At 38.1% G+C, this 22,524-nt stretch overlaps 1 protein-coding gene across 2 annotated transcripts in view; it reads right to left on the bottom strand.

The window, feature by feature from the left end:
* GRID2 (glutamate ionotropic receptor delta type subunit 2) overlaps nt 1-22,524 on the bottom strand; it is a 1,619,892-nt gene that overhangs the window by 911,669 nt on the left and 685,699 nt on the right. For both annotated transcript variants that reach the window (XR_010176066.1, XM_063917339.1), the window contains exon 3: nt 3,098-3,382. Coding sequence is in view for 1 of the 2 variants with exons in the window: in XM_063917339.1 (XP_063773409.1) it covers nt 3,098-3,382 (285 nt within the window). In the remaining variant the exon portion in view is untranslated. The remainder of the gene's footprint in view (nt 1-3,097; nt 3,383-22,524) is intronic.

Genomic DNA, 22,524 nt, shown 5'->3' with positions numbered 1-22,524 from the left:
ATTGCCATGGGATCTATTCCCACTCTATGGGTGTCATGGACACCCACGAGTGGGAACAGCCCTACTGTGCCGGGATTCCGTCTGGCGGCATTGTCAGATGTCAGGATTCCGACGTTGGTATCCTGACCACCAAGAGCCCAACAGCGGGCAACTTAAACACATCCCGTATAGATATATCAATGGTATATATATATATATATATATATACACATATACAGTCACACTTCTTCGGCAATCAAATATAAAGGACAGTAAGGCAGGTTTCCTGGACCAGACCTGCCTTACTGTAATTTTTTTCTGAGTGCCACAGAAGTGTAACTGTTTGTAAGTAAGACTGCTGCTGTGCAGTGTGATACTGAGGGCACCAGAGTAAGTTTAATATTTTACGCATGCAGGTGTAAAGTGGCGGAATCAAGATACATATATATATATATATATATATATATATATATATATATATACTGTATATAGTATTTAGCATATATTGAGGGGGACACATTCTGAATATTTATTTAAGTAGTGTGGATTAGAATAAGGTTTTAAGAGGAGACAGAGATAACTATTTAGAACATTAGGAAGAAATTCTATTTAAGCGACTTAATTTTGTATGATAAATTGAATTTACGTTATGGTCCATAGCTTACATATGCAGATCTATGTAATTAAAAATGAATATCCTCTGATAAAATCATAATTGTGATAGTGAGCTTTATTTTAAATACTGGTTTTGGTAGAATTTAAATGCCACTTGGAATAACAAAGCGAAGACAATGATGAGCTAGTTCTGTCGCTGAGGACTTTGCCTGTCTAATTATTACTGCAGACCTTTGTTGTTGACCCCTTTTTATTCCTACCTATCACTGTCATTTTCTGTAGGAAAAGTTGGCAGCTTTGACATTAATGATTAATATTTTTGAAAAGTTAAATGATGCAAAAGAAAGTAATTTTCCTGTTTTGAAATAATATCATATTTATCAAGTTAGAGTCAGGATTACTTTAGCTTAGTGCACTATAAGAATAGGTATTAAAATGAAATGATAAGAGAGAAATGTAATTGATCTTTATTTTATACTACAGTAGATCGTTAAATGACTGTAGGTAAATTACATAGCATACTGTATGTTAGGTATGAAGATGTTTAAAAGAATGAAGATTCATTCCCATATACATATATAGATGATCCATGGATAAACATTGTCTGAAAGTACTGTAGCTATACTTCCTGAGGCAAAGAGGGGATATACCAATATTCATAGAATTAAGTTGAATAGTAATACATAGGAATAATTGTATGTGAACTGTCATTGGCTGTATATAAATATCCTAAATAATAAAAGGCTAACACTGCTACTCACCTCTATGGGGGGAATTCAAGTGTTTTGCACTGACATTACTGTTATGTTGTTCCATCATTTGGGAGGGCTGGCAACTACTGTAGTTATGAAATAATGCTGAGATGCATCCATTTTAACTATAGTGAACAAGGGTGCCCTATAACAGAATATTGGGCAAAGGCGAAGGATGTGGTTCATCAACTCACAATGGTTATGGTTCAATAGATCTACAGTTAAAAGGTCACAATTATTAGGTCAACACCAATGGTCAACAGTTAAAATGTCTACATGGTCATTAGGTACAAGTACAAAAGGTTAACACATGAATGGTCAACATGGAAAATGGTCAACACAGAAAAAGGTTGACACCAATTTTTTGTGTTGCTTTCACCATCTGAGCATGTGGACCTCCAATTAATGTACCACGTTTGCTCACCAGGTTAATATTCCCAATAATAGTCCATGTGGATGGTAAAAAATGAAAAAAAAAAACAAAAACAAAAAACAAAAACATTTTGGCCATACTGTATATGTGTGTTGATCATTGGCATGTGAACCATTTGAACCTGCCTACCTTTTGTACCTGTCAAACATACACACTGTTGACCTTTATAGGTCAACCTAATGATCATGTTGACCTTTTGACCATGTCAACCTAATGCATGTCGACCATTTGGGGTTGACCTATTGAATGTCTAACAAGACACTTTAGATCTATAGGCTGCATGCCCTCTTGATGCCCCTGCTCTGCTCTATTGAGCATGCACAGTGGTTGTAACATGTGCAGTGAAGCCAGATTTGTGGTTCCTTTTCTGAAACAGTTGCATGGACTGCTCCAGTCATAGTTCCAGTTCACCACTGAATTTGGGGCTAAATGGGTCTAGGATGATTAATGTACATTCTGTATATAAGGATGGAAAATTATTTGGGGCACCAAGGTATCTGTGTCTACTGAATCAAAAAAAGTAAATGTAGCCTTGATTAAGACCCGCCTACTTATGAGGCCCTCCAAAAAAAGATATATTATGTTGGAGGTACATGAGATACTGTATGCTCATATGTAATTATTAAAATTCCCAAGAAATTTTACAATTTACAACTTCTGTTTTTATATGCAGTCACACTATCTTCATTTACAATATATGGAAGTTGTAATCTAGAAAATTATATTTCTATACAATGGAGCATATGCATTAATTGCATCATATCACATTTGAAAATGACTCCTGATTTTACCCAAAGAGCTCAGAATTCCCCTCCTCATTACCTTGTACTTGCAGTGCTCCTCAGTCACTATAAGAAAAGTTCAAGGATATTTCTATGTGCATGACATGATAACTTACTATAGTTGCAGTAATGTGTCTCTAAATTTTGTATTTGGTTTTTGGAGCTCTATGGACATAAGGGATGTGTATACAAGAACCCTTCCTGTATCTGTTTTCTTGGATTTTTTCAATTTTGTTTTATGCATTGCATATTGCATATAACTATAACTTTTAGAGAAAAAAATGAATTTTTAAATGTTAAGTAACCAGAATATTTGCATCAAAGTAGTATAATATGTAGCATAACTGGTTATATAGAAGGATGCTTGGCTCTACAAATATCCATTTTTATGTAGGCATGTCTCTGGAAGACAAAAATATAACTTGCAAATATTTTGTGTCTTCAAGAAAACTTATTTTATACCTATTCTTAAAACACAGATGGACATGGAAATGCAATAACATTCCTATATTTTATGCAAAATGTAGAAAAATTACCATAGTTGTTGTCATAAAAGATAATAAATTTCTGCCAGCCATATTCAGTGATGACTCTTAAGATAACATCATTCAGATAGACTGGAGGGCGGACAGACAATGTATAGTCATCAATCCTGTTTTTCCTGTTGAGCCCACAACTACTTCTTGGCGTCCTCGCTGTGGATCGTTGCATGAAAAGATGAGGAATATGCATAGCATCTGCCAGAGATTGAAAGGACCCCGCTGATGCACATCCGATAGAACTGACAAGGGCCAATATGCCTTGGTTCATAAGGTCACAAGCTGAAAGAAACAAAATGATATTTAAGATGACATTGACACATGTTTGCAATGTTACAAGTGCTCAAAGTGGCTGACACAGGCATGTTAAATGTAATAATGTGTGCAGTCTACAAAATTGAAAAATGGATGTTTTCAAGTTGATTTACACATTTCACAGATTTTTTTATGGAAGATTTTCAATATTTACGCACTTTTTTAAATGTAATAGTCATTTTCACTTAAATGATAGCAGTAGGGTTTTATTCTCCACAGCTGACAGTGCAGGATTGTCTTATTTTGTCTGTTACTTGTACATTTACCTTTACTACCTCCATGATTCTGTGTTCCTTCTACAGTTACTGTCCTTTAATGTTTTGTTTTGTTTTTTTCAAAATAGTTTTATTGAATTACTCACAAGAAAAATTACTAAAACAAGATGTTTGGTAATAAAGAACCACAATCGCATTATAGACATGTGAAACAAGGCATCTCTGGAAAAATGGTCAAAAAATATACATGGGAGAAGTCTTACAAAAAAATCCAAAAAGAGATCAAAGCACAAGAGGAAGGACTTTTCATGTTTTACTGTGAAGGAATATAGGGGTTGATTCTGGTTTATATGAAACTGGAGCTGGTGGAAGGGGGCATCCATGAGAATGAGTACAGTCTGATTTCTCTATTGCCCTAGGATAACCATATTTTGCGAGTATCTCTTATTCCAATGCAGAATGCTTAAATTGTTTTGTTTTGTTTCTCAACAACTATTTGTGACCTTGGTCATCTAAATAAATAGTCTGTGTGTTTGAGTTTCACAACCTTAGCATTATTTGGAGTCAGGATGGTAGATTTACTAAAGCTTTTAAAACTGAAAAGTGATGTTGCCCAGCCAATCAAATTCTAGCTTTCATTTCTCTATTGCATACCAGAAAGTAATACATTCTGATTGGCTGCCAAGGGCAACACCACCACTTTTAATTTTTAGAAGCTTTAGTAAATCTACCCCAGGGTACTAGTATAAGAAAAACAGGAAAATAAAATAATTTTAGAAATTGCAGGTAATTAGCACATTCGGTTCTAATAGGGCTAGTTATATTTGTTAGACATTGTATTATGGCATTTCATTAAGGGGGGTACTCACGGGAGAGATGTGTGCTGAGCGATCTTAACACAGACCGCTCAGCACACATCTCTCACCCCGCTCAGCACAGCGCGATGTGCTGAGCGAGGGGAGAAGCCGACGGGGAGCCGCTCACTTCACACAACGGTGAAGTGAGCGACCCGCTAGATTGAGCCTGCATGCAGGCTTAATCTAGCATCGGCGATAGCGATGCACGGGGCCGCGCATCGCTATCGCTGGAGGGCATACACACGGCAGATCCGTGCTTAAAATCTAAGCAATCTAGCAAGATTGCTTTGATTTTAAGCACGGATCTCTCCGTGTGTACCCCCCTTAAGAGTAGGAAAATGAAGTGTAAATAATATATGTTAACTTATTGTTCATGCAATGCAGTAATTCGGCAGAAAATATTGTAGTTCTCTCACAAAAGAAATGTATTCATCCTTTGGATTAAAATGCTGATCGTTGAATCTTGATAATGCACTACACTGAACAAGAGGCAGATTTTCTTGCTGAAAATGTCATGATTTAAACAGTGTGAAAGTGCATGCATTTATTTCAGCCAGTTTTGCATTAACAAATTCATTTTGGCTAGATACCTTTCATTGAAGTTAGATCGGTTGTCTCCATGCATCAATGATTTCAGATATTTTGCTACAATATTTGCTAAATGCATGCCAAGCCGCTTTTTTTATGAATATAAAAAGGAATTGCTAACCATTACAATACTGTATATCTAAATCTCAGAGGAAACTGAGCATTGCTTCATTCTCTGAAAGCATTTTCCCATTTCCTTTGTGCTGAAATAATTTTGCATATGTGTGAGAAAGTCTAAATAGAGGCAGAACACTGCACCATGTAAAGTAATAGGGCTCCTGTATGTATGTATATATATATATATATATATATATATATATATAATTAATCCATCCATCCATCCAGTAAAGTCTGATAAAATCAGTATGTTTCTTGCATGATTTAGATGAAATCTTGTACAGCAAATATTAATTTGGCAACAATGATCAATACTCCAGGCTTATGACAGAATACATACAAATAACGAATTCTCCTTCACAAGCATTAAATTGCAGGTCAGTAATCAAGAATAATCCTCAATATACTCACTACATACAGTATATTCATATATACTGTAATCCTATTTTACAACACTTACGCAACTAGTTATTCCAACACTTGTGGAATACTCAAGTTCGTAATACATACATACAACTAAAAGTAAATACCCTTACTTCTCAACATAATAATTATAGAGCCGGGGGTCAGAATGAAGGCATGACCTTACCCATTATCTTCTGAAATCTTTCCATAACTTTAAGGCTCAAACTAGTAAAATAGAATCTCTGCATTGGTTATTAATTCTTCTTAAGTAACTTTTTATATAGCATGAAACCAGTTTATGTAAATAAACAAATAAATGAACAGGTCTAATTCATGCAACAACCTCTATTACATATAAAGCATCATCATGTTCACTTAAAGATATTGTGCTACCCCCCTGGTGTTAATTAGCAATACTAGTATATAATTGCCTAGGGGAAAAACTTTAATAAGTGGCAGTTTTTCTGGGGTTTTGAAACTCATGCCTATCTTCTGGAGATTGAAGAAATAAACTACTGAATTTACCACTGTAAAACCACCATATGCATATCAGGCCAACAAAAGGTGATAAATCACAATACACTAATAATGAGCGAAATCATTATGTATGTAATAAGAAGGCCAATAACATTCTCTTATGAGGAGAATTCTTCACCCAACCAATACTTTCCGCTCCTACCAATACTCTCCTGTTCATTTTATTTGTTTAAAAATATATATTTAAAACGAAAGCAAATATTACAAACATGAACAAAACACATTTTAAGAACCGTTTTGCAATTCATTTATTTTCTTAAACTTTTTTTTTAATAACGTATGTTCTTTCCGAAGGTTAGACTTAATTTTATTATTTTGCCAGGATAATTTTCTGGCAACAAAAACACATTATTTGGCAAATTGGTCTTATTTAGAGAGTGTGTCCTTGACTCCTAACAGCTGTCCATGCTATGTTTTCCAATTTATGGAATGGGAATACTCAAAATTGTAGCTCTCTCTTTGGCACACAAAGTTATGTACAACACATTATAGAAGATTTTCACATTTTCAGAATACATGCCAAAGACATAATACACCAAATGATATTCATAGGTTTGCAGCAAGTTTGGTCATGTAATCTCCATGCATGTGCTTCTTAAAAATGTCAATAGTTTCTTGGTACAGTCAGAACAATTTGGGTGTACTTTGCAAGTCAATTAATATGACAGGGAATAGCCTCTTGCTGAGGAACTGAGACACCAACAGTTATTCCTGGTGTAAAAATGAAACTTAAAATGTGCAAGAAAATTGCTGCATTCCATTAACAATCCATCAATATGTTACCAGCAAAGTGCTTCCTGATTCCCACAATCTTGTGTTTGGGAGGAAATATGTTTCTAACAGGACACATGCTATAAAGTCTTTTTTGTGCTATTTTTTTTGTTTCATCAAAGCTATTTGAACACAATTTTATATAGTGAGATTAATTAATAACTAATTAATAGGAAATGTATACTCTTGAAATACAGTACATTGCCTTTTTTAAACTAGTAAAAATGTTTGCAGAATTGACAGTAAAAGTCTTGAAAAGTGGGGGGAGGAATAGGAACTAAAAAAATTGCTGCATACTTAGCCATTACCAATCAACTCTTATAGCATAACATCCCACTTCTGTCAAGTAACGCCTAGGGGTAAATTTACTGTACAGTGGGTTTGATATCACAGTGGGTTTGCCACGATTTCCCAAAAGAAACACGCTAAGAAACCCCACTGTAGAATTCAATGGAACTTCAAAGCAACATTGATGTTTTTCTTAATAAAAGCATAGAAATCCCATATCTACAAGTAGTCGGCTTAGAACCAACTGCAAACCTACGGAAAAAAATTAAGGTGTCAGTGACAAGTGAGATAATTTGGTAATTAACATTAAGGGCAAATTTACTAATGAGGATATTCTTGTTATCACTTGTTACTAATCTTAAATGCTGCTCCAACCAATCAGCTCCTGTCATTTTTCAAACACATGACAGTTAGGAGCTGATTGGTTAGAGCATTTAAGATTAGTAATGAATGATTACAAGAATATCACTTTTTATTAAATATGTTAGTGATGAGCGGATTCGGTTTTACTCGGTTTTACTCGGTTCTCAAAACCGAATCTTATTGGCTCACTGATGTCACGTGTTTTGGATAGCCAATAAGATTCGGTTTTGAGAACCGAGTAAAACCGAGTAAAACCGAATCCGCTCATCACTAAAATATGTCCCTTAGTATTGTATTATGTGAGCACCATTTATATAGCCATACAATAATAAATATTGCCCTGGCGTAAAATGTTTAAACACTGATTAACAATTAATATTGCCCTGTTCTAATCATTCATAAATTATATTGGTCTCAATAAAAATTAAGCAATAATGTGACTCATAATTTATATGTTAATCTTCTAATTTTGTCCTGTCTCCAATATGCATGTGTGGCCCCTGCAATGGCTCCCACTGCAGCAAGCAATGGAACAGACCATGGCTTGTGGGCCACTTTGCATCAGGAATGGGTTAAATACAGCATGTATATACAACAAGGAGTGGGTGGGACAGAGCGGAGAGTATTGGTTGGGTGAAGAATTCTCCTCATAAGAGAATTATTAATGTTATCGGCCTCCTTATTAAATGCATAACGATTTCCCTCATTATTAGTGTATTGTGATTTATCACCTTTTGTTGGCCTGATATACATATGGTGATTTTACAGTGGTAAATTCAGTTGTTTATTTCTTCAATCTCCAGAAGATAGGCATGAGTTTCAAAACCCCAGAAAAACTGCCACTTATTAAAGTTTTCCCCCTAGGCAATTATATACAAGTATTGCTAATTAACACCAGGGTGTAGTACAATATCTTTAAGTGAACATGATGATGCTTTATATGTAATAGAGGTTGCTGACATGAATTAGACCAGTTCATTTATTTGTATTTGAAAATTTAGAATAGATGTAAAATGAATGTATTGCAAAGCCATGTAATCACTGCAGATAGGTAAAGGGTTAAGATTTAATGTCAATGCTACTGCACATGGACAGTCATTATAAAATCAGATCTCCCAAGCATACTATAAAAGAAAGGGAGAATGAGATTGGGGTGGAAGGGCAGTGATAACTACTAGATGAGCCGGGAGGCTTGTTGCATTTATGTATTGGAGTGCCATTTATCATTGCCAGAGTATGGAGACACATAGTAATAAGCTATATAAATAATGAGCTCTCTTTAAGTTCCACAAAATATCATCTAATAATTATGCTTTAAAGCAGGTTTGAAAAATAGCAATATGGGTTTTTAAAACTGTACAATTTTTATATAGAGGTTTTAGATTTTTATTTTGTTGACATTGCGGAAAATGTTTCTTTCAAGGGTCAGTTTGTTCCTTTAGCAAATTTAATCCTTAATCTGTCATACTTCTAGACTTGTCTTCTATACTGTCTAGAAAAATGAGACTTTTCTTATCTTGGCAAACGATAATATTTATAGTTGAAAATAAATACATGAGGGAATCACTATAAATGTTCCCAATGGTGGGCACAGCTTGTTATTTTACTGTACAGTAGTATGGTACCTATATCAGCTTTGAGAACTCCAGCACTTTTTGGAAGGACATACAGTAAGTGTACAATAAATGAGCACATTTAACCATTAAATTCCAATTTTAAAAAGGTGGCTTTTATGTCTTTGTATATTTTACGTAAACTGAACAATCTATATTAATTATGCAACATACATGTGGACAGTACATGAATTTTAGGTACAACTGGCTGAAAATGATCACAAAGTGAATAAATACATGTAACTTGCAAGAAGTATATTGAATAGATATTTCTCATATATATTTTAAACACAATGAAATGAAAATAGCATTGTCTAAGTAATTGCATCTCAAAAAAATGTGTAAAACATAGTAGTCTAGGATATAAAAATGAGTCAACTGGATTGGTTTTAGTAGTAAATGTAAGAACAATTCGCTGGACACCGTTTTAAGCTGTGAAAGTCTATAAACTGAAGTGACTACACATGCTGCTTTACTGTAACTGATGTCAGGCAGATGCCTGATACTGCAATGTGCGTGGTCTTAAACAACTGTGATGTTTCATCATCCCATTGTAGTTGCAGGCGTCGCAGGAGTGCAGAACGGCTTTATCTCATCCAATGATGCTACAAACATGCTTTCAATTTTACATAGTTCACCAATCTGTATATTAACCTTTAAAACAATCAGAGCAAAAAAAAATGCTTTTTCATACAATAGTATATATAGAGCACAGCAGCTACACCTCTACGCCTGAGGCTGCAAAGTCAGTATTATACACTCATTTATCATATATTAACAGATATGACTAAAAATGCCACATACATGTTGTTCTCTTTTTGCATCCCCAGTTTTTTTTTTTTAAACAACAATTTCTTTATTATTTTAAGAAAATTGGCATGACAGCGTATGCAATTACAAAGGGTATACCGATGAAGGTATTACAAGTAAATAGGTATAACAATATAACAGTTCTGTCAGAGAGGGAATGTAGTTCGCACCTAAGGGAGTCAAAGGCAAAAGAAAGAGAAAATAGTAACTAAACATATCCATCAATATATGACAGAACCCTTTCTATGTGGGAGGGATATTTGACCAGAATGAACTCATCATCCGTAGGGGAGTTAATGAACATGAAATAATTCTGGAAACATATACCTTTGTGAGTAACCATATCTAACTGTGCTTAGTTATAAAAGCCCACATCGCTGTTCCCAGTCCAAAAAACACATAGAAAAATAAAATAAAATAAAATAAAATAAGGCAAAATAAGAGTAAAAGCTAGTAAAAGATAAAATATCACCAGAGTAAAACTACAAACCAGGATGTGGGGAGGGGTTTGAGGGGGGATAGGGGAGGTAGATATTCGCAACATCAGGTAATTATCATTAAGAAAGCTCTCTATTGGACCTGAACCTAGACCGAAACCAAACGTAGTATCATATTGAGTAGCACCCGTCAGGGGGTTAAAGAACTAGGTCACGTGACTGTGCCTAAGTGATGTTACGTAAGAGTTGCCATTCCGTGTTTTCGAAAATCGCCATAATGGTATTTTGAGTGGTGAGATCCAAAGAAGAGATAAAAGGTTCCCATTTCGAATGAAATTTCTCTACATTTTTGTTTGAATCTGGGAAGGTATCCCTCCTATCAAAATACATTAATTGAAGTAATTTTTGTCTAACTTCCAATATGGATGGAGTAGTCTTGGATATCCAATGAACTAAGATGATTTTCTTGGCTACTGTGATTATAATCGATAGTAGAGGCAAAATGAATGATTTACGAGAACCCAGGGCCCAATCCCTAAAGTCAGCTAAGAGACAAGCAGAAGGATTCGGAAGGAGGTGGAGATTGAACAAAGAGTTTATGTAATTAAGTAATTTGCACCAAAAACGTTTAATCTTCCCACAACGCCACATACAGTGGAAAAAATCTGCCTTAGAGGCACAGCATTTCAGACAGGAGCCATCATTTTCAGGGAACATGCGGGCCCTCTGAAATGGAGAAACATATGCTCTGTGTAGAGTTTTTAAATGTACCTCTTGTAAATATGAGGATTTCAAATGCTTCAGTGTGGTTTCGAAATGAGTAACAACATCATCGGAGGTGTGTATTGTTCCTATATCAGATTGCCATGCTTTCAGAAGCTTAGACCATGCCAATGATGTAGGATTAGGAGAAAGAAGAGAATAAAGCATTTTAATATGGTATGGCATAGATTTTAAAGCCTTAAATAAACTGTTTAGAGGATCCGTGGAAAGAATAAAGCGCGTGGAGGGAGTCAGGGACAATGCATAGTGTCTAGATTGTAAGTACATAAAGAAGTTCCGATCAGGTAGTTGATATTTAAGTTTTAGTTCTGAATAGGGGAGCAGAAGGCCTCCTGGGTCAAAAATTTGCGAAGTTAAGAACAGACCTTTCTGTTTCCAATTCAGATACTCTGCATTTGTCAGCGAGGGAGGAAATGAGGGATTTCCCCATAGGGGGATATAAGGAGATGAGAGGTGGTTCCTGAGTAATTTTTTGTTAATGGATTTCCATGCCAAATAAACATCATGAAACATTATGTTCTGTAGGATGATGGGTGGGATGTCTCCTTGTTTAGAGTGAAGTAAGGCACTAGGAGCAAATGGAGAGAAGATGGCGCAATCCAATGCTAGGTCAGTGTAGGTGGAAGAGTTCAATAACCAATCATTAATAACCCTGAATTGTACGGAGAGGAAGTATCTATGGAGATTAGGAGCATTCATTCCTCCTTTGGAGCGAGGAGATTGGAGTTTATCTAGAGCAATTCTAGAGCGTTTTTGCTTCCATAAGAAGCGAGAAGTAAGACTATCAAATTTGGAAAAGTCTGATTTGGAGAGTCCAATAGGGAGTATTTGTAGGGCGTAGAAAATCTTCGGGAAAATTATACTCTTAACAATTGCTAAACGACCAAGAAGGGATAGGGGTAGGTTCATCCAGGTCTCATATAGGGTCGATATCTTTGTAAGGATTGGGGAAAAATTTAATTTATATAAGGAAGAGAGGTCAGAGGGAATATGAACACCCAGATATTTAATACTGTCAACTTTAGTAAAATGGGATTGCGTTAAGAAAGGAGGAGGGTTGGTCGATCGAGGACTAGATAAAGTAAGTAGTTCAGACTTGGCAATGTTAATCCTGAAGCCCGCCACACTCCCGAAAGAATGTATCAGAGACATTACGTTGGGGATTGTGGATTCCGGTCGGGACAGAAATAGTAACATATCATCGGCGAAAAGAGCCGTCTTTAAAATAACATCGCCAATTCGAACACCTTCAATCAGAGGAGAATTGCGGATAGAGACCACAAGGGGTTCAATTGCCAGTGCAAACAGCAAGGGAGAGAGTGGACATCCCTGCCTTGTGCCTTTATATATGGTGAACGGAGTAGAAGGGTAACCATTACATATGAGTTGGGATTTTGGGGAGGTATATAAGGTTTTTAGTAGTAAAATAAATGAGGAAGGATAACCGAATTTCTCTAGAGTCAAAAATAAATGAGGCCATGTTATAAGATCGAAGGCCTTTTCTGCATCTAAAGTTAAAACTACATTGTGGGGGGAGTCTCGATTATCAGTAACCAACAAATGTTGAATTGTAGCCAACACCCGTCTAACATTTCGGACAGAGTGACGTCCACAAATGAAACCTGTTTGATCAGGGTGTATGACATGTGGCAGAGAGAACTTCAATCTATCGGACAGAATTTTTGTTAAAATTTTGTAATCTAAGTTTAGGAGGGAAATGGGACGGTATGATGCGGGGTTAGAAAGGTCTTTACCTTGTTTTGGGAGTACCTTGATAATGGCCGAATTAAAATGAAGGGGAATCGTATTAGTGTCTATTATATGATTGTAGAAGGCAGTCAGATATGTGGCTATTCTTGGAGCTAGATGTTTATAAAATTCTCCTGATAATCCATCGGGACCAGGGGCTTTGGAGGGTTTTAACTTAGAAATCGCCTGTTGAACTTCTTCACAAGTAATCGGGGACATCAAGGAGGGAAAATCATCTGTCGGAAATTGTGGGAGGTCCGGGAATTCCCAAGTTGAAGGAGAGGATTGAGTAGTGAAAGGAGAGGAGGCTAAGGTAGGGTGGGGAGAATACAGTTTTTCATAATATACTTTCATTATATCTGATATTTGTTGAGGATCAGTGGTAAATGTTCCTTCAGCCGTCAATAACGGATGTACTGTCATGGGAGTGAAAGTGCCTTTTAAGAGATTCGTGAGCATTTTGCCCGTTTTATTGCCAAATTTGTGGAATTTATAGTCAATTTTAAATTTGTATTTATCGCCCATAGATGTTAGTAGTTCATTAAAGTGCAATTTTTGTGTGAGATAAACATGTTTATTAGCAGGGGATGGAGTCAGAGTATAGGACTGGTACGCATTTGTGAGGGCTTGTTGAGCAGATATATAGGATTGTGCGTATATTCTTTTAAGTGCTGAGGTATAAGAGAGAATTTCCCCACGTAAAACCACCTTAGAGGCTAACCAAAAGAGGGACTGGTCAGATTCTGCATGAGACTCATTATTATGAGAGTAAGTATCCCAGGCAGCATCCAAAATATCACCAAATTTGGAGGACGACATCAAGTGAGATGGGAATCTCCATTGGGGGGGTGTTTTGTGTACAGGCCGTATGAGTAATGAGAACCAAATCAAGGCATGGTCGGAAATCGCTATTGATTCAATATCTGAGTCCGTGATGTTTGGAAATAATTGGTATGAGATAAAGGTGTAATCAATACGTGACAGAGTGCCGTGTGCAGCGGAAAGGCAAGTATAATTTTTGTCCGTAGGGTGTAGGGCTCTCCAAATATCTACTAAAGTTAGAGACGAACATAGGTGCGAGATACCTATTTTGGGGAGGTGAAGAGGGGCTCCAGAGGAGTATGAGCGGTCCAAATGGGGAGAAGTAATCAAGTTTAAATCCCCACACATTACCAGGTTATTATGGGCATGAGGAATAAGTTTGGAAATCAGCTGTTGGAAAAATGCTTTGCTATAAGCGTTGGGTGCGTATACATTGCAAAAGGTGTATGGGATATCATATAAAGTGAGTTCGACAAGGAGAAATCTACCAGCAGGGTCTGCATCAATTCGTGTTACCACAACTGGTATATTACGTTTAGCAAGTATGACTACTCCACGTGCTTTGGAGGTAAATGGTGCGTCCGCAATCAAGGACCACTGAAGCATTTGAAGTTTAAGCGTTTATATATGAGTAAGATGTGATTCTTGTAGGAAGATAATATCTATATTTTGTTTGTTCAAATAGTGAAGGATTTTACGTCTCTTCTGCGGAGAATTTATACCCCCAACGTTAAGGGAACCTATTATGATTTCAGTCATTTAGAATATAAAACTTAGCAATAATAAGTAGCTGAGAGCAACCACCAAGCAAAAAATTAGTACATGCATATCTACATGGAGTGGGGAGAGGAGGAGGAGGGACATAGGTAAAACAAAGCAAAATAAAGGCATACCAATACAGGCAATGAATGATGTCTGTATAATACAGACCGAAATCCGGTAAACAAATTGTGAATAACATTAAACACTGGTAGTGTGGAGTTACGACATAGTGCTCCTGCCGGTAACACCACCATGTATTATTAGTTATATGAATAGAGACCAATAATTAAAGGGCCTTGGCCATAACATCGCAATTGTAAAAGAACAGTTATGTTAGGCTTATGCGTATAATCATAGAACTGTAACCAACTATAATAGAGATAAGATGCAGGTAATTTATAATATCATTAAGGCAAACAGATCTCCTCCAGATATAGTCCTGCAATTCGAGGAAATGTGACAATGGAAGTATGTCGTGGACATCTGAAGTTCGTCGCATCACAGTGGAAAGTCTGTCCTGCAGTGAGATATACAGTTGGGAAGCCTCAAATCGACCAACCATCATGAATTTTATCAGGAAAAGTAGGTAGAAGATGCAAGGGGAGGAGTATCTGAAATGTCCTCCTGAGTTTCTGAGGCTTCATCATGAAGATAGGCCATGGCATCATCAGGAGAAGTGAAATCCATTGGTTTATCTCCCCCATAAATTCTGAGCTTTGCAGGATATATCAAAGAAAATTTGCGTTTGTCCTGAACTAATTTAGAGCACACTGGGTTAAAAGCTTTTCTAGCCCTGGTCAGCTCAGCAGAGAAATCCTGGAATATAAACAAACGTGAGTTTTCCCACATCACGGACCTCCGTTTACGGGAGGCTGTCCAGAAAGCCATCTTGTGCAGATAGTTAAGGCAGCGGAATAACGTGACCCGCGGTCAACTGTCGGGGGTGCGTGGGGGGGGACCCACTCTGTGTACCCTCTCAATTACAAGATCCTTGCAGGTGTCAGAGATATCTAAAAGGGACGGCAGGGTGGTCTGTACGAATGCAACTAATTCAGCTCCTTTAATAGACTCAGGCAGGCCCACTAATCTAATATTGTTCCGTCGCGAGCGATTTTCTGCATCCTCTAGACGGTTCCATAGCTGATGATTCTCTTTTTGCAAGCGGAGGATGGAGCACTGGGTTGACGCCATATCATGGCTTAAGACCCCAATCTGATTATCATGCACAGACACCTTGTGAGTGAGGTGCTGCAGCTGCTGTGTAATGTCAGCTACAGCTTTAGACAACAAGGGGCCCATGGTGTTAGTGATTGCAGCTGCCAGATTAGAATGTGTGATAGGGGCGTCTGATGTGCGACTGACCTGAGATGAGTCTTTCTGGAATAATTCAGTGGCTGTTTTCTTGGCCGCGGGAGACGCCGGCGGGGTGCTGTTACTCGGCGCCATATTGGGATTGGCGCGCTTCTTCTCCTGTCTGGGCGGTTGCGGGAGAGCAGAGGGCTTCGGTGCGGCCCCGGAGGCCAGGTATTTATCCATAGTGTGTCGGTTGCTGATAGTGCAGCGAGGAGGTCTCTGTGGAAGCCGTGAAAACGGCTTTTAAAAGCTATGTGGTGTCCCGATGCACGGAGCGATGCTGAGAGCACACCTCACAGCATCAAGCCGGAACCGGAAGTCCTTGCATCCCCAGTTTATAGTGTGGCTGCAGTGACATTTTGTCATTGCAAAACTAATTGATTGTTACTGTACTTTCCCTCTGAGGGGGCATGATACGTGTAAGGGGACACCTACCAGATATGCTTTATATATGAAAGTGATTGTATGCAGTAGGCGCAGTTCAGCAAATGTAAAACAAAATAAACGTCTGTTCCAATCATGGCTATTTTAAAACATAAATGATTCTCAAATAATCATTATTGTAGGAAATTAAAGTCCAAACAATACAAAGAGTTAGGGGGAGTTTGGCAAATATCCTAGTATGAGTGTCCTTCCCAGAAGTCTCTTCTCCTGAATGTGATTGAAGCAAATAATGAGAAAAGTTATGGAACATTTGGTTCTATTACTCTTGCAGCTGTAATTAAAAAAAAATAATTTACAGGACCCAGAGCTCTATTTATAAAGCAGTAAAGAGACAGAAAATATGCTTTTCACTGCTTTGGGCCAATTGTCAAAGGGATGGCGCTGGAGAAATTACATTTATTTTGCTTTAATCCACTTACCATCAGTTATCTTATATGTATTTAGCAAGCAAGGGAGATCCTTATTTTGTTTCTGTGCAGGGTAAATACTGGCTGCTTTATTTTTACACTTCAAGTTAGATTTCAGTTTGAACACACCCCACCCAAATCTAAATCTCTCTGCACATGTTATATCTGCCCCACCTGCACTGCACCTGGTTTTGCCCATTAGAGAAAAAGTTTGCTGTTGCAATGAGTTCTGAATTAGGACCGGGGTTTGTATGTTAGCAACTGAAAAGGAGAGATGACATCACTGCAGGTTGCTAGGCAGGTAAATATTAATAAATACCTCATCTATAATCATACTTGCCTACCTGACCCTCTCCATGAGGGAGAAAATGTATTTATTATTTATTTATTTATTAACAGTTTCTTATATAGCGCAGCATATTCCGTTGCGCTTTACAATTAGAACAACAGTAATAGAACAAAACTGGGTAAAAACAGACAGACAGAGGTAGGAAGGCCCTGCTCGCAAGCTTACAATCTATAGGGGAAAATGCTCTGTTCCTGGACTTTCCTGGTAATGTATGATTGCCATCACCTGTTGTGAGCTAGTTAATTGACAAGAAAGGTGTTTCACCACAGGTGATGGCAATCATACATTACCAGGAAAGTCCAGGAACAGAGCATTTTCTCCTTCATGGAGAGGGTCAGGTAGGCAAGTATGTCTATAATGGTAAGACTCACTGTGAGCTGCAGCAATGCTGAATGGTATATACCACTGGTAAGATTTTTTATTGATTAACAGAGGACCAAGGTGGGAAATTGACAGTGAAGGGTGCAAATTGCCATTGCAGCAGCCCTTCTTGCACCCTTCACCTGGCTGTTTTGCACAAAAGTTCTCACTACCCTAAGGGGTAGTTAACACTACTGTGTGAGTTTCCACTGCAGTAAAGTACAGCAGCTGCTGTGCATATTGGCTGGATGAAGGCATTCACAATAAATTGAATTCCCCCAAGATGTGTAAACTTGGACAGACAAATATTTATGAAAAATGGCTGCTCAATCTTGCCATGCTTTTAATAATGTAGCTGTTGCTACAGGCAAAAATTATGTTGTACTCACCACTGTGCTGACACTTAATTGCATCTCATTGATAACTAACATAAGTAAAAAAAATGTGTTAGGCAGCTACACACTACATTAACATCCTGGACATTGACCCTCATTCCGAGTTGATCGCTCACTAGCTGCTTTTAGCAGCAGTGCACACGCTAGGCCGCCGCCCTCTGGGAGTGTATCTTAGCTTAGCAGAAGTGCGAACGAAAAGTTAGCAGAACTGCTCGAAAATCTTTTCATGCAGTTTCTGAGCAGCTCAAAACCTACTCCTACCTTACGATGTTTCTTTCAGAAAATATAATTAATTTTGTGATAGGTAGACTCAACGGCTCCCCCCCAGATGCTGATGCCCTAGGCAGCTGCCTAGAGCTGCCTAATGGTAGAGCCGGCCCTGTGGCTACCACAACTACACCAGGGATTACTGAAGTTGAAACTCAGGATGCTGTAGACCATTCTCCCCAACAAGTGTGTGAAAGAAGTTGCCTTTAAAACAGCACAATCTGAAGTTCTTTTTGAACAGCATGCTTCCTAACTTGGAACAGTCAAATAACTGATTTTAGAGGTAATCTGGACTCATCATCTTCTTCTGTGTTTGGACTTTCAAATTTTACTTTAGGCTAAGTTATATGGTAAAACAATCCAAATCATTTCCCTCTAATGTCTACGCTCTCACACCATGTACAGTATGTACAGTATGTGGACCTCAAATTTAACAGAGAGCATACATAAAACGTACATAAAATATACTTGTATTCTTATGTTAGATATATACAGTATAGTAGTTATTATTCATAGTGACCACTAGACCCTTTTTACTATTTTTATTTTAAGAATGTCAGAAAAAATATAAACAATACATTATAATACTGACAAGCAATAGCAAACAACAATTTTATGTTAACAAAAGTTTACTATTATTCTGGGAGTAATACATTTCTATTTCACAAATGTTTTAGTGAATTTACAGCAGTATAGCAAAATGCCTTTTTTCTGCTTTTTTGTCTTTGTCGAGGTCAGGTGAAAATGCTTAAAAGCTAAATGCTTCTAGCTACTTGATTGCTATCGGCCATTTAAACTTCCACTTGTCAGAATTTGGTCTTTGTTGTATGTTTAAGCAGTGGCTTCAGGTGAAAAAAAAAGTAAGTATTGAGTGCATACCCATGGGTCCACAACCTAGACTTTCCTAACCAAGGTACTGTGCTTGCTTCTGAGAACTTCAATTACCAGTTTGATTGGCATTGTCATCTGACTAGTCTTGCCATGTGGAAATGATGGCTTTCTGTGACAGATTGTTTTGTAGAAACAATTTTTAAAACGTGCAAAATATAGAGGTAGGAGAAATAATCCTTAATCGTGGTTACAAAATAAAATAAACAAACAAAAATGTATGTACATACATTAAAGGAGTAATACAATTAAATAAAACATTCGGGCGCTGTAGTATATCTATCTAATATATAAAAATGAAAATTTGTCCTTCTGTCCTTCTGTCTTTCTATACAAATCCACAGTTTACAAGTGAAGATCGTGAAATTTTACATACGCGCGTATTAAAACATGGCGGAGGCAACAAAAACAATTTGAAATCCCTAGCACCCCTAGGGGGCCAGACAGCAGCACAGAGTATATCAGGAGACAGCATAACTCCGGAATTGCTGGAGCATTGTACTAAAAAATTGGTACACATATGCCTTACAATCTGGCAACAAACACTGTGAGAGGAAGACACCCCTAGCACCCTTAGGGGTGAGGCAGCAGCACTAAGTATTTCAGCAGACAGCATAACTCTGGAATGCCTGCAGCAATTTGCACCCAACTTGCTACACATATGACTTACACCTGGAAACAAACACTGTGGGAGTCAGACACCCCTAGCACCCCTAGGGGTGGGACAGCAGCACAGAGTATGTCAGCAGACAGCAAAACTGTGGAAGGCCTGGAGCAATTTACACCAAACTTGGTACACATCTGACTTAAAATATTGGAACAAACTCTCTGGGGGTTAGACACTCCTAGCACCCCTAGGGGTGGGACAGCAGCACTGAGTATTTCAGGAAACAGCAGAACTGTGGATGGCCTGGAGCAATTTACACCAAACTTGGTACACATCAGACTTACAATCTGGGAACAAACTCTGTGGGGGTTAGACACCCCTAGCACTGGGACAGCAGCACAGAGTATTACAGGAGACAGCATAACTCCCGAATGGTTAGACCAATTTACAACAAACTTGGTACACATATGACTTACACTTGGGAAACAAACACTGTGGGGGTCAGACACCCCTAGCACCAGGGGTGGGGCAGCAGCACAGAGTATGTCAGCAGACAGCATAAATGTGGAAGGCCTGGAGCAATTTACACCAAACTTGGTACACATCTGACTTACAATCTGGGAACAAACTCTGTGGGGGATAGACACCCCTAGCACCCCTAGCGGTGGGACAGCAGCACAGAGTATTTGAGGAGGCAGCATAACTCCAGAATGCCTAGACCAATTTACACCAAACTTGCTACACATATTACTTACACTCTGGCTGCAGGGGTAGAGTGAACTGTGTGTGCAGGCTGTGTATGCTGGGCAGAGCTGGCGGTGGGGGAGGCAGATACATAGGGTGCTGGCTGGATCTGGACACCTAGGATGAGCTGCACAGGGAAGAGAAACGTTGTATTCCAGTACTATCTGAGGAACGCATGACAATAAATTGATGTGCCTTGGCTACAAGCTACTATCTGGTACGCAGTTTAATGGGGATAAAAATAGTACCCATTTCTAAAGATACTACACCATAGGTGCTTGTTCCCTCCCTTCTTATATATATATATATATATATATATATATATATATATATTGAAAGAAACGATGTACAGGTGCGCTGGTGTTCTTTCAAATAGACATTCACAGTTCACAGGTGGTAAAGCCTTGCACTGTTAGCACTGGTGTAATGAACACCGCAGCAATTCCCCAGAGGCTCAGAATCCCTTTGAGCAAACAAATACCTGGAAAAAGAATTTAGGAGAATGCGCCCATAGTGCAGATCATTTTTATTTTATGAATGCATCATTAAAACAAGCAAGTCACAGGTAAGTATATTCCCGTACCATATAAGACCCACTCTTTGGGCCAGTTTAAGAACATAAAACCATCCATCAGGCAAACTTCCACCGCTGTATACAGACGCCAGGACCATGCACCGCGCCGGCAATCCGGACCCGTCTGGTCACTCGCAACGGACACAGGCAGAAGAAGGCCGAGTGAAAAGAAACACACACGTCTGGCAAGCTCCGCCCCAACGCGTTTTGTGGATATATGTGTGTGTGTGTGTGTGTGTATATATATATATATATATATATATATATATATCAATCAGAAAGGGCATGTCTTGGTACTACTGAAGCAGCACACAGCAGATGGAGGAGTTTCTGTAGAAAGTGCTTTACCTGGATGTATCACCATAGTTCCCCATTTGGCAGTTGCCATTTCTCCTGAAGAGTGGGGAAAGGAAGAACCATATCATCCTCCACCATATGACCAAGACAAGTCAAACCTGAAGTTTGCCAATGGAAAAAGGGAGCAGATGAAGGCCTGAATAGAAGTCAACATTAAAAAAAGGGAAGTAAGGGGTGTTGAGAGGGAGGAAATGTGTGTAAGAGTCCTACATGCTGTCCAATAAGACAGTGTGGCAGAGATCATCATGTAAGTTAAGGAGGGTAGGGACAGAATCCAAGGGGCTACATCTATGGTGATAAGCAAAAAGCTGTCTTCAATGGCAACCCATTGTTTAGTATTTGTACCTCTAGACCATTCCATGACCCAGTAAAGGAGGACTGCATGGTAATAATTCAAAAGTTAGGTGGCTACCGACCTCCTTGGTGTTTACGTCTATAGAGGATAATGTGCTCTGTCTTTTATTGACCCAATATGAAGTTCTGTACTGTCTTATGCAAATCTTTTTAAAAAGGCAGGAGGGATATGTATGGGCAAAGTCTGTAACAAGTAAAGTAGTCTGGGAAAGATGTTTTAATAATGCTAATGCATCCCAGCCAAGAGGTCTTTAAAGGGACCCAGCATTGCAATTCAAGTTTAACAGTCCAAAGAAGTGGTTCAAAAATAAATTTAACCAAGTCAGAGTTATCATGTGTGAGGAATATAAACAAATTTTTCATATGGGTGGGTTGCCAGACAAAAGGAAAGACTTGTAGCAGACCAGCGACTATCACTGAAGGGGTACTAACATTCAGTGCAATTGATTTGGAATAATCGATCTTAAATATTTTAATACACAAGAACAATTAAAATACAACAGATAAATTGTGAAGATATGCCAAGGATAAATCATGGTAAAAGTAAAGCCTTGGGTAAAGTATCTTAACATGACAGAAATAAATAAAAAAAGGTATATGCAGAACAGAAAACTATAACAAATAAAGTATTAACTGTAAACCTAAAGTAAAAGACTCATGTTCAGCTAGACCACTGGCATCAGAGCATTACTACAGTACCTCCTCTAGTAGTACCAAGGGAACCCATGATGACAAGAATAGTAAAAAGGGTAGGAGGATTGGGAGGCTATAAAGGTAATGATGGGAACCCAGGAGCCAAAAGGCAATAAATGGTACAGGAGGGGTGCATATGTCATGCTAGTTGCTCATAACTGTCTAACTAAAACACCATTCAGCACTTTCAAATATTTTCA

The sequence above is a fragment of the Pseudophryne corroboree genome, chromosome 1, assembly GCF_028390025.1.
Source record: "Pseudophryne corroboree isolate aPseCor3 chromosome 1, aPseCor3.hap2, whole genome shotgun sequence".
In the NCBI taxonomy this organism is placed as follows: Eukaryota; Metazoa; Chordata; class Amphibia; order Anura; family Myobatrachidae; genus Pseudophryne; species Pseudophryne corroboree.
Note: the sequence above shows the minus strand (reverse complement) of the source record. Positions and strands in the feature narration are given on the sequence as shown.